Source organism: Notamacropus eugenii, chromosome 3 (genome assembly GCF_028372415.1).
Source record: "Notamacropus eugenii isolate mMacEug1 chromosome 3, mMacEug1.pri_v2, whole genome shotgun sequence".
NCBI lineage: Eukaryota > Metazoa > Chordata > Mammalia > Diprotodontia > Macropodidae > Notamacropus > Notamacropus eugenii.
Genome location: NC_092874.1, coordinates 306,869,365 through 306,887,081, shown reverse-complemented (window position 1 = coordinate 306,887,081; position 17,717 = coordinate 306,869,365). Strand labels below are relative to the sequence as shown.

At 41.2% G+C, this 17,717-nt stretch overlaps 1 protein-coding gene across 4 annotated transcripts in view; it reads left to right on the top strand.

Moving 5' to 3' along the window:
- TAFA5 (TAFA chemokine like family member 5) overlaps nucleotides 1-17,717 on the top strand; it is a 598,737-nt gene that overhangs the window by 519,977 nt on the left and 61,043 nt on the right. For all 4 annotated transcript variants that reach the window (XM_072596549.1, XM_072596551.1, XM_072596553.1 and 1 more), the window contains exon 3: nucleotides 5,104-5,231. In XM_072596549.1, coding sequence (XP_072452650.1) covers nucleotides 5,104-5,231 — 128 coding nt within the window. The remainder of the gene's footprint in view (nucleotides 1-5,103; nucleotides 5,232-17,717) is intronic.

The following is a 17,717-nucleotide window of genomic DNA, read 5'->3' as shown; positions in this document are numbered from 1 at the left end:
ATAAGAAAGATCTGAAAGGAAGGCCCACTTAACAGACTTGGAGCAAGAAGGGATTTTTAGGGACTCTTCAATTTTACAGTCCTCCCATTTTACAGATAAAAGACTGAGGTTCAGAGTATATATGTTTCTGGCTCAAGGTGACTGGAGGAGTATGCTGCAGATGTGTAATTCCAACCTTGTCCTTCAGCTTCTTTTCCAGGATTCTTTCTGTTTTATAGCCATTTATTCTGAAGATTTCTTCTCCTGGAGCTCCTGCCCTAGAATATCTTTGTTGCTTTCTGTGCAGTGATGCATTTGCCTGTAATTAAGTCCATCCAGCCCTCTGTGAATTAGCCCTATTTCCGATGTTCTCTTTGGGTTTTGTCCAAGCACTTGTGTCTGCCCTAAAAAGACAGTCCTAGACTGTGATTGTTCCTCACTGAGCAGTAAAGGAGATTAATGCTCGAGACCACTGGGCCAGCCCAACAAATCACTTCTGTGAAGACACACTATGGCTGCTTATGAAATCACAGTGACCCAGGTGGCGTCCTGTCAGCACCACTGCTTTTTAACCAATAGAGTCTGGAGTTGGCCAGCCAATCCATTTGTGTTGGCCAGCCCCTCCATTTGTGTTGGCCTGACCATCCATTTGTGTCTCAAATTCTTCCCTAGCTTGGGCATCCATCACATGACTCTAAAGCAAGCTTCTACCTCTTCATTTCTTCTTTTCTGGATCCTGGGGAGATGGATGCTACAGTCAAATCTTTTCTTCTTATTTATAAAATTCCTTTCTCAGCCACTGCAAATAGGATTTCCAGGGATTTGTGAGTCTATCTATTTTAATCCTGAATCTTTTTCATGGGTTTAAATTTTTTGTATTTTTTAATGTTGAGCAATGCTTTCTTTCCATTTTTTTTTTTTTTACTGCCACCCAAAAAAAATACATTTGGACTAAGGGAAATATGTGCTACCATTTTTCTGAATGAACAATGGATGCGCAAGCAAAAGAACTCTCAAGAGAGATCAGCCAATGAATAACCAAGTCAGAGATCAAAGGAAAGAATCTTCTGAAACAGATGAAATTGATGGAGATGGGGGTAGATGTTTATAATTCCGTTTTCCAATTAGATCATGAAATATTTGTTGTAAGGACTAGGTATAGAGGGCTTTATGCAAATGCTTTTGGTTGGAGTGGGCACATAGTTGAAAAAGATGCATTCTCTGCCCTGCCTTCAAGAAGCTTTGCCAACTGTCCCAATGATAAGCTATCTGTGACCACTGCATAGCTGCAAAAGTGGAATAAAAGTTGAGGAGGAAATTTGTCTTCTCCTGGAAGAACCCTGTGTTTTCTATTTGTACAAACGAGGAAAACAAATGAATGTTCAATCATTGCTCATTTTCCCAGAGCACCCAGACAAGAAGATTTCCATTAAAAGGACGTAGCTCTGACCCATGCTATCCGCTCCTACTGTTGTCCCCATTGGAACTGGACCATTAGGATTTCTACATGCACATATTTCTCACAGCCCTTTGTCCAGACCCTTCCTTTGCACTTCTGATGTTCCCTCTTTGCCTCAAAGTTATACCTCCATGAGTCTTTAGTCCCTTCTAGATCAATTTGATTTTTTGGGATATTTAATAAATGCTGACTGGATTAAGTTAAGCTCCTTGAGTTCATGGTCTCTGCCACTCCTAGGTGGCATAACGGGTAGCGCACTGGACCTGTAGTGTGGAAGACTTGAGTTCTAATACAACTTCAGATACATTCTAGCTGTGTGAACCTGGAAAAGTCACAACTTCTGTTGGCCTTGGTTTCTTCAACTACAATGGCACCCGCCTGCCAGGGTTGTGGCAAAGATCAAACGAGATGTTTGTAAACCACCTGGCAACGTGTCTGACACATAGTAAATATATACTAATGGCCCCTTTAATCATCCAAAGAAGAAATAACTAAACCAAACTGAGAGGGAAAGAGCAGCAATTACTATTCGTGGAGGGTCCAGAAAACAGCCCCTAAGTGGAGCTTGGGCGGGGACCTGGTGTTGTCCAATCTACGGACTTCAGAGTGCAGTAGGTAGGGAAGGGAAAGAAGAAATCTAGCCTAGCCAGTAAACCCCAAGCTAACTGCGCATCCTCTGGCCATCCAAATTTACCTTCCTTTGGATAGGAGAAGGAAGAGGAGGGGGAGACAGACAGGAGAGGAGGAACTGAGTTACCCAACTAGCTGGATCTCCATTCAGGCAGATGGTATGGTCTTCTTTGGCAATGATGGACGAACACAACAACAACAACTGTTCAGAGAATACCATTTCCTTCACAGGGAAGTGATGCCACAAGCAGCAGCCAGGCGCCAGTCAGAAGGGGCTGGCAGCTTGAAGGTTTGAAGGCAGGCATAGCCTAGCTTAGAAAGTCTTAAGTCCACATTGGCACCAGCAGAGGCACTGAGTGCTATAAGTGATTCTGGAACTTGGTACTTCTTTGTGACCTTAGAGTGAAGCTGTTCAAGCTGATCTCAGAGCTTTTCTGTTACCTTTCTCCTCAGATACTACTCGATCCTGGGATGTAGGGTCCATTGTCCCCATTCTTCTTAAAGATGCTATCTATGGTCTGTATATATTTCAGTTTTTCCATGAAGTAGGCAAAGTTATTCAAACACTAGGTTTAGTCTGCTACCAAATGATATGGAGATGGCAGACGTCAGTTTTCTCTTTGTCCAAACCTAATTTCCTTAACAAAATGTCTTCCTATTGCCTCATTTTTTGTTTTGTTTTTCAAGAAATAATCATGAGTAAACTGCAAAACCTTCCAATTATGAAGAACTAGAAGGTTTTACAAAATGCTTTCCTCATAATCCTGGGGGGTTTTTTCAAAAATGTGGCCCCCAATTTTCATTTTTTGGCAATAAACATTTCCCACTCATGTCTAACCACCTCCACCTCCAGTTGAACAACTAAAAAAAAAAAAGAAAAAAAGAAAAAAAGAAAATCCTCTTAGCAAAGTCTCCAGTCAAATGAAACAAATCCTTTCATTGGCTATATCTCCACTTGTATCTGTATTTGTTTGTATATTGATGTGTATATATTTATGTATATTCCATTAAACATTTTAAGTCCATCTGATTCTTCTGAAATGGTGGAATTAACAGTTGAGTCTGATACACCTGAATTCAAATATTGCTTTAATGGCCTAGATCCTCTGCCTCAGCTTCCTTATGTGTAAAATAAAGAGGAAAGTTAACTTGTTAGCCTCTAATGTTCTTCCTAGCTTGAAGTCTCTGATCCTAACACAATTTCTTTGTTTTACATCACACTGCTTCAGTAGGAAGTCCCATATTTAAGAATATCTCTACTAGCAGGATTCCAGGGGATATGTAATGCTTACTAGGGGACATGTCTTATTGAGCAACAAGAGCCTAGGGCTCTCTCTAGGACCGACTCTCCATGGGCCCTTAGGAAAGGTATTTCCCCATTCTGAGCTCTAGCTTCCCCCTTGTAATATCAGGGTGGCATTGAAGGTGTATTCCAGTTCCCCAGTGCTGCATTTTATTAGTTACAGAAAATGGAGATGAGAAGAAAGAGAAGACCCTAAGAAGGAGTGAAAAAGGGGACTTTGGAAAACATGGTATTTAGAATACTGGGGGAAAATCAAAGACTGTGTTTGCACTATCCTTCTCTTTTTTTTTTTTTTCTCTCAAGTCAAACACTGCCTGGTCTCCCCAGACCATGAAAGTGGTCCAGGATGCTGCCATATTTGTAATGTTTATAGGATTCTCTTCTGAATCTCAGAAGTGGTCCTAGCCCATACTATACATTGTCTATTATTCTGCCTTTTTCTTCCATTTTTCTGACATATCTACAAGACACAGTCCTTACCCTTGTAGGCTAGGGGGAGAGAGAAAATCTGTATATGGAGGCAGGGAGAAGACAGTTGATTGCTGAGAGGCAGAATTTATTAAGGAAATATCTGAGTAGAAAAATAAAACATGAGGTATAGATGACACAAGGGATAGAGTGCCAGGTCTGAAGTCAGGAAGACTCCTCTTCCTCACCTCAAATCTAGCCTCAGACACTTAATAGCTATGTGATCCTGGGCAAGTCACTTAACCCTGTTTGCCTCAGTTTTCTTTTTATAAAATGATCTGGAGAAGGAAATGGCAAACCACTCTAGCATCCTTGTCAGGAATGCCCCAAATGGAGTCATGGATAGTCAGACATGATTGAAAATAACTTCAAATAACTTTATTTGAAGATCTACAACATAGAATGGATAGAAACTTGACTTAAAAGCTGGGAATAACAAAATTCTAATCTTTTCTATCTAATATTATCAAACCTTTCAGGTTTTTATGAAAATAGTAATAAATGAATGAATATTTGGGGCCATTTGGATATTTCTTCTTTCTTCTCTAAGATGATAAATTGCAGAGAATGTGTTAATCTCAATTTGCTATTGAGTTCTTCTGGGAGTTGTCTATACTAAGAGGTCACAAGCTTTTCACCCTTGGGCAGAATTGTGAAGGAAATTTTTGAATTGTTGCTGACTGGAAACAGGAAGATCAGTTAGAGAAAAAGACTAAAATCATCCACAAAGAGCTCAAGGGTTTGTTGGAAATCATCTCTTAGTAGAATGGAAGCTCCTTGAGGGCAAGGATTGCTTTTTTTTTTATCTCCAATAGCTTGTACATTGAAGGTGTTTGATAAATATTTCTTTAATTGAATGGAATAAAACAATGTCTGAAAGTCAAAGATTTTAAGGGGCTTGGAAACAAAGATCTGAAGTTGGAAGGAGCTCCAAGGTCAGAGTCCACCCCCTCCATGTTACAGATAAGAAAGCTGAGGCCCAGAGATTAGTTGACCTGTCCATGGGTACAGAGCTTAGTAGCAGCAATAATTCAGACTGAGAGTTTACAACTCATGATCCCAGTCCTCTTTCTATTTTTCTATCTATGTCCTGGAGCAGAACACCTGAGAAAACATTCCTTGAACTCTGATTCCCCGTATCAAGAGAGCCCTCCAGTGTTACTTTGCTGATTTGTTTGAGAAGCCTATGTTAAAAAAATAACCACAGGTCCACATGGAAAAGCCTATTGGCCAACACCTCTGTATTTCTTTTTTTCTTCCACAGCACGAATCATAAAAACCAAGCAGTGGTGTGACATGCTTCCCTGTTTAGAAGGAGAAGGCTGTGACTTGTTAATCAATAGATCCGGTTGGACCTGCACCCAGCCTGGAGGACGGATAAAGACGACCACGGTAAGTTGGCCTTCTGTGGGTCTTGACTGCCTTCTGACCCAACCCTGCTGCCCATTTGGGAGAGGCCCAAAGGGCCCTTCCTCCCATGGTCTCTGTCCAAAGGGGCAGTTGGTCATGGGAGTTTTAAATTGAACATCGGAAGTAAGGAAAATTTAAGAGATTTTTTTCTATGATGACCTAGTGAGTATCTTCTCCATTCCTTTTACAAGACCAAAGGATCAGTTCTCACTGTCAACTCCTCTATACTTCTTGCCCTCTTAGTCCATTTGACAAAAATATGTGAGAGCCATTATCAGACCCTCACTTCATATATCAAGTACCTGTTTGGAATTAATGTTAGTTCAATATCTGATGGTAGCCTTCCTGGGAAGAGGATCCTAAAAACTAAGGAGAGATACCTTAAGAGCGATAGTACACACACACGCGCACAAGCACACACGCACACACAAATGTGTGTGTATTCAAAATTCTTATAATGCTACTTGATTAACTTTTCTCAAGCAGAAACATACCCTCTTCCCTCAAGTGAGAAATAAACTTGTTTGATCAAAACATTTGCTCAATTAAGACTTACCAGAAGGAGGAAGATGACCTGAAAGAATAGTTCTTTCTACTCCTTCACCTTCTTGGCCTCTGTACTAACTTCTGTCTTAACTCTAATTCTCACATCTCTTATAGTCAGGTTCAGGATGGAGGACAGCAACTATTGCCTGCAGATCTTCTGGGGCCCAACCTTAGGCTGATGGGAAGGTCCAGGAAGGTTCATGGGTGAGGAGAACAGGGACTGATTATTGAGTTGGCTTGTCTAACATAACTCCTTCATGCCAGGAAGGTTTTAAGCTGAAATGATTTAAACCAGAACTTCTTCTCCTCCTCATGACAGTTTCAAGGCTCAGATTCTCAAACCTGAAGAAGACTTTCCTGTGGGAGCCAAACACATTGATTTGGGCAGCAGTCCTTGATAGAGTTTGAGTAGCTAGCCATGCTCCTTCTTATTAAATTAGAAACAAAAAATGTCAGAAGCCAGATATCAGGATTTTTTTCCCCATCAGCAATGGAATGGGAAGAGTGGAAGACAATAATGGTTTTGTATCATTTTCCATTTCAGTTTTTTTTTTTAATTTTTCAAAGCCAAAGCATTCCAATATATTGTAAAGCTTATTGGCCATATAGTCATCGTCATTTCTAAAGGTCCTGGAGCCTCTCAACAGTCATAGGAGGAATCCAGAGGGCTCAGCCTGGGTCCTTGGTTTATACCTTGAATGGGAACAAAAGTCCTAAGAAAAAAATGTCACTGTGCATTCAGAAGCTATGAGCACTTTTTTTCTTTTCTTTTTCTTATATCACCTTTTCTTTCACATTCCCTCATTCTATTTATCATCTTTTTCATTTCTCTTCCCTGTTGTCTTCCTCTTTCCCTTTCCCGCTTTTCTTCTTTTCATTCTTGTTCCACCTGACAGACAAGATGATGAATGGTCAAAGCTGTAAATCTGTCATTAGAAGATATCAGTTTGAGCCTGAACACATTAGCTACATGCCTATTGGCAAGTCAGTTAACATCATTTGGACTACCATTTGCTAATCTGTAAAATGGGAATAAGTCCAATTCAACTAGCATTTATTGGATCTGTCCCCCAGAGTTGAAACAAACAATTTCCTGAGCACAGAGAACTTATATTCTCCTAGAGCAATAATTCAAGGCCTCTTTCTTTAGCACTTTAGAAACTTAAAACACTTTAGCAATGGGATTTATTATTGTGTGTAGGGAAGTATATACATACACATGTATGTCTATATATACATATGTATATATGCACGTTTTAATGTATGCATATGCATTTGCATATAAATGTGTGCATGCATATATAAAATGTATACCTACAGTTAGGCTCGTCTTGTATATGTTAAAACCATTATGATGAGTAAAATTGAAGATTTTAGGGTACTTTTAGTCAGTGTGATACCCCTGGCCCCATGGGAACATTCAATTTTATTGAAGCACTTTGTCTCATCCTTACATGGTCTATAAGAATGTTCTACAGAGATCCTGGATATAGAACTCATTGCCATCCTGGCTAAGCCAATACCACTTGTAAGAGAAGGAGGGGAGAAGGAAGGAAGGAAGCAAGGAAGGAAGGAAGGAAGCAAAGGAGGGAGGGAGAGAGGATGGAAGGAAAGAAAGAAGGAAGCAAAGAAGGAAGCAAAGAAGTAAGTGATGGAGGGTTGGAGGAATGAATGAATGAATGAAAAAATATTTAGTGCTCATTCTGTGCTAAATATACTGTACTAACTTCCAAGGACACAAATACAAGCAAGCAAGAGGATCCTTGATTTCAGGGTGTTTATCTTCTAATGAAGGAAAGTGGGTTATGGAGAAGGAGAAAGTAGACACAATGGGTCTTAATTTGAAAGTGACCTGGTGGACTGATCCCAGGCAAAATAAAGAGAAAGCTTACTTACTGAAGCTTAGGGTCCAAAGGGTAGAGCCCAGGATACCATGGGAAGGGAATAAGAAATGTGGTTAAAATACAGTCATCATGGTTTGGAAATGGTGATGTTATCATCCCGATCACAACTGCTAACTGTGTTACCCATGACTTGGCCTTACATCCTCTTTTCTTTCTGTACTTTCTCTCTTTGTGATGTCATCCGTTGCCATGGATTTAATTATCAACTCAATGTAGATGACTCAAGGATCTGTCTGTCAGCCGCAGTGTGTCTTCTGAATGTCAGTCCCGTATTAACAGTTGCCTTTTGGACATTTCGAATTGTATGCACTATCATCATATCAAACTGAATCTGGCAAAAACTAGACTCATTAGAAGACTGGAAAGATAGGAAGGGGCTAGGTTTTGAGGAATTTTGAATTCTAAATAGAACATTTTGTATACACTCCTGGAGAACTAGGGAGCCCCGGGAGTTTATTGAGTAGGGAAGTGACATATTTGAACCCATGCTTTAGGTAAATCATTTTATTGGCTGATGGATTGGAGTGGAAAGAGACTTGAAACAGACTGACCCACCAGACTATTGCAGTAGTCCGAGTGTGATAAAGACCTGAAATAGAGTGATGGCAATGCTAGAAGAAAGAAGGAGGCATATTCAAGACATGTTACAGAGGCAAAATCTACAGGGATGGAAATAGATTGGATATTCTGGGGGGTAGGGTTGAGTGAGAGTTAAGAGCCTAGGATGATTTCTAGGTTGGGAGCTGAAAGGACTTGGAGGCTGGCATTGCCCTCTATGGTAATAGTGAAAGTAGGAGGGGGAAAGTTTTTTTTGGGGGGGGATAATGATCTCAGTTTGTGAGATGTTTAGTTTAATATGTCTACTGAACATCCAGTCTGAAATGTCTGAAAGGAGTTGGAGGTGCAAGATTGGAGGGGAGTGGAGAGGTTGATGGATAGATAGATTTGAAAATCACCAGCATAGAGATGGTAATTATGTCTACGTCAGTTGATATGATCCTGAAGTGAAGTAGTACAGAGGGAGAAAAGGAAGGGACAAAGGACAGAACCCCACGGGATACCTATGATTAGAGGGTGGGAGCTGGATGAGGATCCCAGAAAGTGAGTTAGAGAAAAGGAGCGTTGTGATAGGTAGGACACCACCGGAAGAGAATGGAGTCCTGAAAACCTAGAGAGACAAGACTATCAAGGAGGAGAGAGTGACCAACAGTGTGAAAGGATGCAGCAAAGTTGAGGAGGATTGAGAAGATCATTAAGATCATAAGACTTTAGAGAGAACAGTTGTATTGGAGTGTTGATATAGTTGGAAGCTGGATTCTAAGGAGTTAAGGAGAGAATAAAAGGAGATAAAGGGGAGGCACCTACTGTAGAGGGCCTTTTCAAGGAGTTTAGTTACAAATAGCAGAAGAGATAAGAAATGATAGTTACCAGGGCTTGGAAAATGGAGAAAAAATCAAGTGAAGATTTTTTTTCAGGATGGTAGAAGCATAGACATATTGTAGACAGTAGGGAATGAGCCAGTAGAGGATGAGGGGTTGTAAATAGGTGAGTAGGAATGACAGAAAGGGACAATCTATTGGAGGAGATGGAATGGACCAGGATCAGTTGAACATGTAGAGGGGTTGACCTTGATAAGGAGTAAGGCCACTTCTTCATGTGAGACTGAGGTGAAGGAGGAGACAGTGATAGAAAGTACCTAAGTCAAAACAGTTGAGGAAGAGAAGAGAAGAAAGAACTCTTAGTGAATGACCTTACTTATATCTTTTCATGGAAAATGAAATTGCCTTGTAGAAGTGAAGACCCAGCTAAAGTTGTGTAACATATTTATAGTGCCTGATGTCCTCCAACTTTGTTCAGCAGCATTTATGTAGTAGTGAAGATGGTGGATGGTGGGAATCATTCAAAGTTGAGGCATAGCAGAACATAATCAGCAAAATAAGGAAGGCAGAGTTTCAAGAGAAGAAAACAGTGCAGACTTGAGTCAAGATAGGAAAAGAGAAGAGAGCGGCCAGTGCTAGAGGGATGGCTTGGGAGAGAATCAAGAGGTCGACAGTTTGGAGATCATGATGCAAATGAGAGTAGGGTTTTGTAGAGTACAGATATGATTGTGCCATTTCCTTACTCAGTAAATTTCAGCACTTCCTACTGTCTCACACATAAAATATGAACTTTTCTGTTTAGCCTTTATAACCCTTTACATCCTGTCCTCAAACTGTCATTCCAGCCTGTCTCGCTCTCTCTCTCTCTCTCGCTCTCTCTCTCATTCTCTCTCTCTTGCTCTCTCTTGCTCTCTATCCCTCCCTTCCTCCCTTCTTTCCTCTCCATGCCCTCTTTTTCTTACTCCCTCCTTTCCCTCTAGTCCTCTTTCAGATGAAAAATTCCAGTTCTAAATTAAGCTCTGTTGACTCCTCCAAGTAGTAGTGTCTTGACCCACAAGCTACCTTTTACTTAACTACTTTCTGTCTATGTACATTTATTCTCATTGTACTTCTTATGTAGCTACATACACACAAGCAGCGCAGTAGAGTGCTGAGTCTGAAGTCAAAAAGACTCTGAGTTCAAATCTGGCCTCAGACACTAGCTGCTGTATGAACCTGGGCAAGTCACTTAACCCTGTTTACCTCAGTTCCTCATCTGTACAATGAGCTAGAGAAGAAATTGGCAAACATTTGAATATCTCTGGATCACACAGAGTCATACATGACTGAAATGGCTCAACAACAACATATACGTACATATTTATTTAAAATTTACACACAGTATTTTAGAATATAAGATTCTTGTGAGAAGGGATTGTTTTATTCTTTATACTTGTTTTGGAGCCTGGAACACAATAGATTCTTAGTAAGTTCTTGATGCTTAATTGGCAAAACATTCAAGCAAACTGGTAATCATCCTTCTTGAACTCAGCTTGACTGGCCCTTTTGACTGACAGACATGGCCTCCATCACTGAGCTTCTCTCTGAATCTTTTTCAGCCTGATAGAGAATTACAAGGTCTGTGAGTTTTTTATAGACCTCGGAGATCATATAGTTCCACTTCCTTTTTCTACATATGGGAGCTAAGAGAGGCAAGACTCTCCTGACCTAGCTTTCCAGAACCTAAGAGATCACCTGCCCACTAGGATCACCTTCCCATGGAAGACTGCAGGGATAACCACTTCAGAGAAGAACGAACCAGGTACTCCATGATGGTTAAAACCAAAGATTTTTGCAAAATGGGGTAACTTCTGAAGGACTTCCTGTAGGAGTTACAGTGAGTGGTTTCCCCAATTCCCCCAAAGATTAGCTCATTATAGGTTTCCCAAAATTCAAACCTATGAGTTTATTGTTGTTTAAGAAAAACCAACAAGTATATGAGAGGATGCCTCATGGATTTTCAGGGGAGATCATTTTTTCCTAGCAAACTGTATATATGTTATCAATGATCCATCACTCCATAATTGTTGCTTAATGAATTCCTTCCCCTCCACAATGTATTTGCAGTGCCCGGAGCTGAGCCGAACATTCATGCATCGGTTCTTTAAGAACTAACCTTTCTAAACCTCTGTGGTTCTACTTCTAAATTAGCTGAAGTGGGAAATTAAGGTGCCTGAAGATGCTAAGAGAGAGCTCACAGTGGATAAAAGGTGTAATTACTCTGACACAGGGCTCACTGCTTAGCTAGTAAAATTTACTAAGTCTTGAGCCTCGACCAGGGATACTACTCCCTTAATCAAGTTTACTTACCAACACCTGAACTCAGCATTCCTCACCATTAGTGAGGATGTCACATGACCTGAATCAGAAAAGTTGTTTAGTCCATACATGAAGGGAAGGTGAAAGTGTGACTGGAATTTCAATGAAGAGTTTTCATTACTAACCCATAATGACCAACATACAATTAAAGAGCCTGATGTAGAGCTGTTTCCTACCATTTGATTATTGATTACCTGGGAAGGCATTGCCTAGGAGAATTGCTGTGTAGCCAAGAAGAGACCCAGGGACAAGGGAAGTCAGATCCAAGTCAACAAAGTCCCATTCAACTGACATTGGTTAAATACCTACTGTAGGTAAGGTACTATACTAAGCCATGGGGATAGGATAGGGGCAGAAACTCAACATGTGATTTTATTGGTGTAGGAAACTCCCATGTGAGAGAACCCACTCTACCAATGCAATTTAGCATCCTCTCTAAAACTTAGAGACTTGGAGAATTTTCTCTTAGAAAAAGTGACTTTTTCTTGGTTATTCACCCTGTAAATACCTGGGGTTGGACTTGATCCCAGATGATCTTGCCTTCTAGGACAGTTCTCTTTCTATAATCCCATACTGCTACCATGGGGATACAGAGACAAAAACTGTCACTGTCTCCGATTCTCTACCTTCCAGCATCCTTCCCTCCTTCAGTCTCTCCCTCCCTCTGTCTATTGCTATCTTTCCTTCCTTTCTCTCTCCCTCTCACATCCCAGGCCCACTCGAGTTCTCACATCTTGTATTTCTCCCTTGCCCATACCATGACTAAGATTCTTCTTTCTACTCCCATAGCTTTTCTCCAACCAGCAAGGTTCTAATCTTATATCTGGACTATGGAGGGATGTCAACTCTGGAACTTGGATTTGAGGGCTGCCACTGATACTTCCAGGTGACCTTGGAGAAGCCATGGAATCTCAGGCCCAAAGATACCAGATCTAGTTCATAGCTTGGCAAAAATTGCCTCTGCGGTATCCCCAACTAATAGTCATTGAGCCTTTGACTGAAGACCTTCAGTGAGAAGGAATACACTGTTTCCTGAGCAATCCAAGTTCATTTTTGCACAGTTCAGATTTTTAGGAAGGCTTATCTGATGTTAAACCCCTAATCTGCCTCTTTTGATTACCCACACTTTGTTTCTCTTTCTGCTTTCTGGGGCTAAGGAGAAAAAAAAAAGTAATTACTTTACATCCCTGGACCCAAAATTCTTCAACTTCAAAATGAATGGAATAATGCCAGCATTACATGCCAAAGAATCTCAAGTAACATGTTTTTCATTATTTTAAATATTATTATATGAACTTGAAAAATATTCACAGGTATGAACATGTCCTTACATAAACAACAGGAAAAAAGGATTGCATATGACACCCCAAATCTCTCATTCTTTTCTTTAGGAAATAAGTCTTCCATATAGTCAATTAGCTTTACATAACAGATTCTCTCTCTCTCTCCCTCTCTCCCTCTCTCTCTCTCTCTCTCTCTCTCTCTCTCTCTCTCGCTCTCTCTCTCTCTCTCTCTCTTTATCTCTCCATCTGTGAAATGAGGCAGTCAGATTCAGTGGCCTTGGACTTCCTTCCTGCTCTCCTTCTGTACTTCTAGCATCCTCTTCTGAACATCCATTCCTTCAATCTGTGCTAGACAAGCAGCCTCACAGAGCATGACCTCAAAACCATTCCCATTAGGGTTGCATTATCTTCTATGTGTCACCCAGCACTGGGCCCAACAAATCCTGATATTCATAGGACAGAATTATAAACACTTCCCTGCTCCCCCTTATTAAAGTAGCCTAAATTAGTTAAATGTTTTATTGCTTTTCCAGTCATTTCAGTCATATCAAACTCTTCTTAACCCCATTTAGGATTTCCTTGGCAAAAACACTGGAGCAGTTTGCCATTCCCTTCACCAACTCACTTTACAGATGAGGAATTAAGGCAAATAGAGTTAAGTGACTTGACCAGGGTCTCATGGCTAGTAAGTATTTGAGGCCAGATTTGAACTCAGGAATATGATTCTCCTTGACTTCAGGAGTGACAATCTACCCACTGTGCCATCTAGCTGCCCATTTCCATGTTTGGGGCTGGCAAAATTTTCATATGGATTGAATGTTCCAAAGGGTGGAAGTTTGCAGAACATATCATAGTATGGTGACGAACACAGGAGAATTCCTTAAGCAGTGAAATATTGAATCAAAAAGAGAATGTATAAGAAGGAAAAACTTAAGAGTCAGCTGCCTTCAAGTGTTTTAAATGTTTAAGAGAGATTAGCCTTGTTCTTCTTGGCCTTTCAGGCAGAACTGGGATCAGTGGGAAGAAGATACAGAATCAGATTTAGATCAGAGGTAAAACAGACACATCAATCTACACAATAACAATGTCCTATAATCGAAGCTGTCCAAGTAAGAGAGTTTGCCTATCACTGGATTTTGATCCTGGATCACCCACTATGTGGAATCTTGTAGAGGGACCTCATTCTTTACTCTCTGATGTTTCTTCTGGCTCTGAGATTCTATGTTTCAGTATTTCTAGCATTTGGTTGTCACCTGGTAACCATTTGGTTGTCCTGGGATGTGTAAGGAGAGAGGCAGGGGAACCTATATTTATAACTCTAGTAACATCAATGATCTGCATTGAAAGGTAGTGAGTTCCCCCCTCATTAAAAGTCCTTAAGCAAAGGCTAGATAACTGCTTCCTGGGCATGTTGGAAAAGGATCCTTTGTCATGTGGATGTCAGAATAGATGATGGGTTGGCATCAAATGATTCTCTGAAATCTCAAAACAATGAAAATACTCTTTGAGTCACCACTGTCAAATGAGTTTAGCTTGCCCCCAGAGTCCATATGTAACTTTCCAGTTTTCAGATTGGTTAACCTGTAGATGAATCCAAGTCTTATAGACCTTAATGAAGGCATGGTGGATTCTAGAAAAAGCTCTGCTAAGAAATCTTTATGTGCCCTGAGAGCTTCTGTGGGCCTCAGTGCTTCCTGTAAAATGGAACTGTATGACTGAATAATCTCTGAAGATCCCCTCAGCTCCAATATTCTTTATCTCTGTAGTGTTGTATGGTGATGATCTCCCAGCACCATGGTGATATGGGGGTAGTTAGCATTCCTTCAAACCAGAGAGAACAGAATGATAGGAGACTCCCCCAGAGACAATTCCAGAGGTTGTGACATACTGCCCCCAAAATCATTAAAAGGAACAGGACTTCTGGTTGATCACTGGGAGAAAAAGTGGGGCTAACTAATCTCTTCAATTTCTGTCTCTCTGAGTAAGCCTGACATGCAGACAGATTTATTTATTTGCCAGTTATGCTTCCCCCCACTCTCTGTTCTTGCTATATATAGACTGAGCTTCTTTCTGAAGCCTCTGGCAAGTCCTATGATTGGTTGATTCCTTTAGTATGCCCAACCCCAGGCCTGGGCAATAAGGGATAAAAAGAGGGAAAGGTAGCTACGGTCTCTGACCTCAGTGAGTTCAGAGTCTGATTGGAAAGACAAGGTTCAGAAACATGGAACAATTAAGAGAGAAACAGAAGAGTCTGTAAAACCTAGTTCTCTTTTCCCTAGTCTTATTTAAATAGTGCAAAAAATCTCTGATCTTATCAAAGTAAGGATTTTCTTCATTAATGCCTATCATCATCCACTCATACCTTTTCTGATTATCATCCCTAACTTTCCATCAATCCTCCTTAGAGGAGCTGTGCAATACTCTGAAGGTTTCCTTTGATGTGTGTGTGTGTGTGTGTGTGTGTGTGTGTGTGTGTGTGTGTGAAGGGAGGGAGGGGGAGAGAGGGGGGAGGGGAGAGGAAAAGAGGAGGAGGGAGGAGGAAAGAAAGAAGAGAAGAAAGGAAGGAGAAGAAGAGGAGAGAAGAGGGAGGGAGGGAGAGTTACAGAGAGATGGGGGGCACAGAGAGGAAGGTGGGAGGGAGAGGAAGTGAAAGAGGAAAGAGAGAGAGAGAGAGAGAGACAGAGACAGAGACAGAGACAGACAGAGACAGACAGAGACAGAGACAGAGAGAGACAGAGAGAGACAGACAGAGACAGAGAGAGAGAGAAAGAGGGGGGGGGAGGGAGAGAGAGAGAGAGAGGAGAGTCCACTATCTCAGTCTACCCTCCTTTCCTAATCATGTGTGGCTTCAGGTATGTTTTTTTCACTCAATATGCATATATCTTGATGGTAGCATGCTGTGGCCATGGCTTGCTCATCCCCACTATGTCTCTTCTCATGGACCTTTGGGTTATTACAAATGTAAGTCTCCAGACATTGTGATGTTCTGTGATTAGTAGAATTCTGGGGTGAAAGTGGTTAGTGTTGGCAGAATCTGTCAGTTTGGGATTCTCCATGCAGTTTCCCAATGCAGTCCTCCCTGTTGCACTCCTTCAGTCACTGTTTCTCTGCTACTTTGAATACCTATCATTCTTTACTCATTTAGTACCTTGGTCTGCTAACAAATACTTCAGTAAATCAAGTCAACAAGCATTGATTAAGTGCCTTCTGTGTGCCAGGCACTGTGCTAAGTTCTGGGGACACACACACACAAAAAGAATGACAAAGCTCCTGCTCTCAAGATACTCACATTCCAAAGTGGAAGGGATCACATGAAAAACACTGTCTAGAAAGAAGATGCTGACAAGACTGAGGACCAATAATGTCAGAGAAAAGGAAGACCCTAGCACTGAAGAGAACTGCGAAAGGGCAGATTTTGGATGAGACTTGAAGGAAACAAAAAGGAGCCAGGTGGAGACAAGAAGGGAGAGTGTTCTGGATATGAGAGAAAGCCTGAAATCAGGGCATGGGGAAACAGAGTGTCCTGTGAGGGAAGAACAGGCCAGTGTCACTGCAGGGTAGAGTAAGAGGAGAGCACTGTATAAGTATGCTGACCCATCCCCTTTCCAGAATACCTTCTGAAGTTACCATGGCCGAAAAGCCATCCATCCTCCTTTTTAAGGCAGCCATGAGGTCTGGCACTGGTCACCATCATGGCAGCCATGCAGTCTGGCATTGGTCACCATCCTGGCAGCCATGCAGTCTAACACGGGTCACTATCATAATAGCCACATGGTCCAGCGTTGGTCACTAGAAAGGAGATTCCTTGCCGTTAGGTGCTGCTGCATTTATCACTATTGTACTTCCAGCATTTAGCACAGGGCCTGGCACATGTGGGTGCTTAAATGTTTGTTGATTGATGTAAGCTTTTCCTCCTTGGTGGAATCTGTCAGAGTTTACAGGAAGCTCCGAAGTTCATTGATTGTATCAGCCAGAGATTATCAACACAGCCAGGGGTTAATGGAGATTGAATAAACTCTGTTTTCATGAGATGAGACTTGGCCAGTATTTCAGTCCTTCAGAAGTCAAAGTAGGAGCTAGCGCCTGGAACTCCCAGCACCTTCCCCTCTAATACTACCTTCCATCTACTCTGCATGTGTACTATATGGACCAACGTGTATACATTTCCTGCCCTGTTCATATGTAAGCCCCTTGGGGGAAAGACTTGTTTGTTTGCTTGTTTTCCCCCTTTGCATCCCCAAAGTCTAGCACATATCCCGTATGATAGACATTTGTTACCGCTTAGCTGATAGGTTTTATCAGACCCCAAAAGTCAATCCCCTTCCCTGAATAGGGTTGATATGTTAGAAATCATGCTGTGTAACCGAAATGGTCTCTTGTGTAGATTTTTCCAAACCATAGCAATGTGCTCCAGCTCTAACAGGTGGCCATATGAATAACTCTCAGGCTTGTGAATATGGACTCTATCTGCCTTACTGCTCATCAAAGCCTAAAACTCCCTACCTGTACATTGACTTAAACAGATTTCCCATGCTGTTCAAAGTTATCTGAGCCCATGATCACTAGAGTGCAGAGATTTTCTTTAATCTCTCCAATTATCTAGAAAATCCTCTGGGACCTTCACAACATCCACCTACTGGCTGCTCCCTCCCTCATTAACAGGAATTTTGGACAAAAGTCATATGGCTATATTGTCTTGAATTCCACATCACCAGAAGTTACAAAATCTCTGTATCAGAATGATAATCTGGTAGTGTTTGTATACCTAAATGAGCTAAATATATAACGAGTTTAAATACTAATCATGCCTAAAATTTGCTTTTACAAAAAAAGATTTAAATCATTCATTTTTGCCTCCCCTGTTACTGTTTCAAATTCAATGAACGCTATGAAGCATTTCTTCAGTAATAAACCCAGTGACATGCTTGGGGGTGGGGGAGGTACAGTGCTTTGATGTCAGGCAGCTCCTGGAATAGCAGGAGTTTCAGGCTAGCAGTA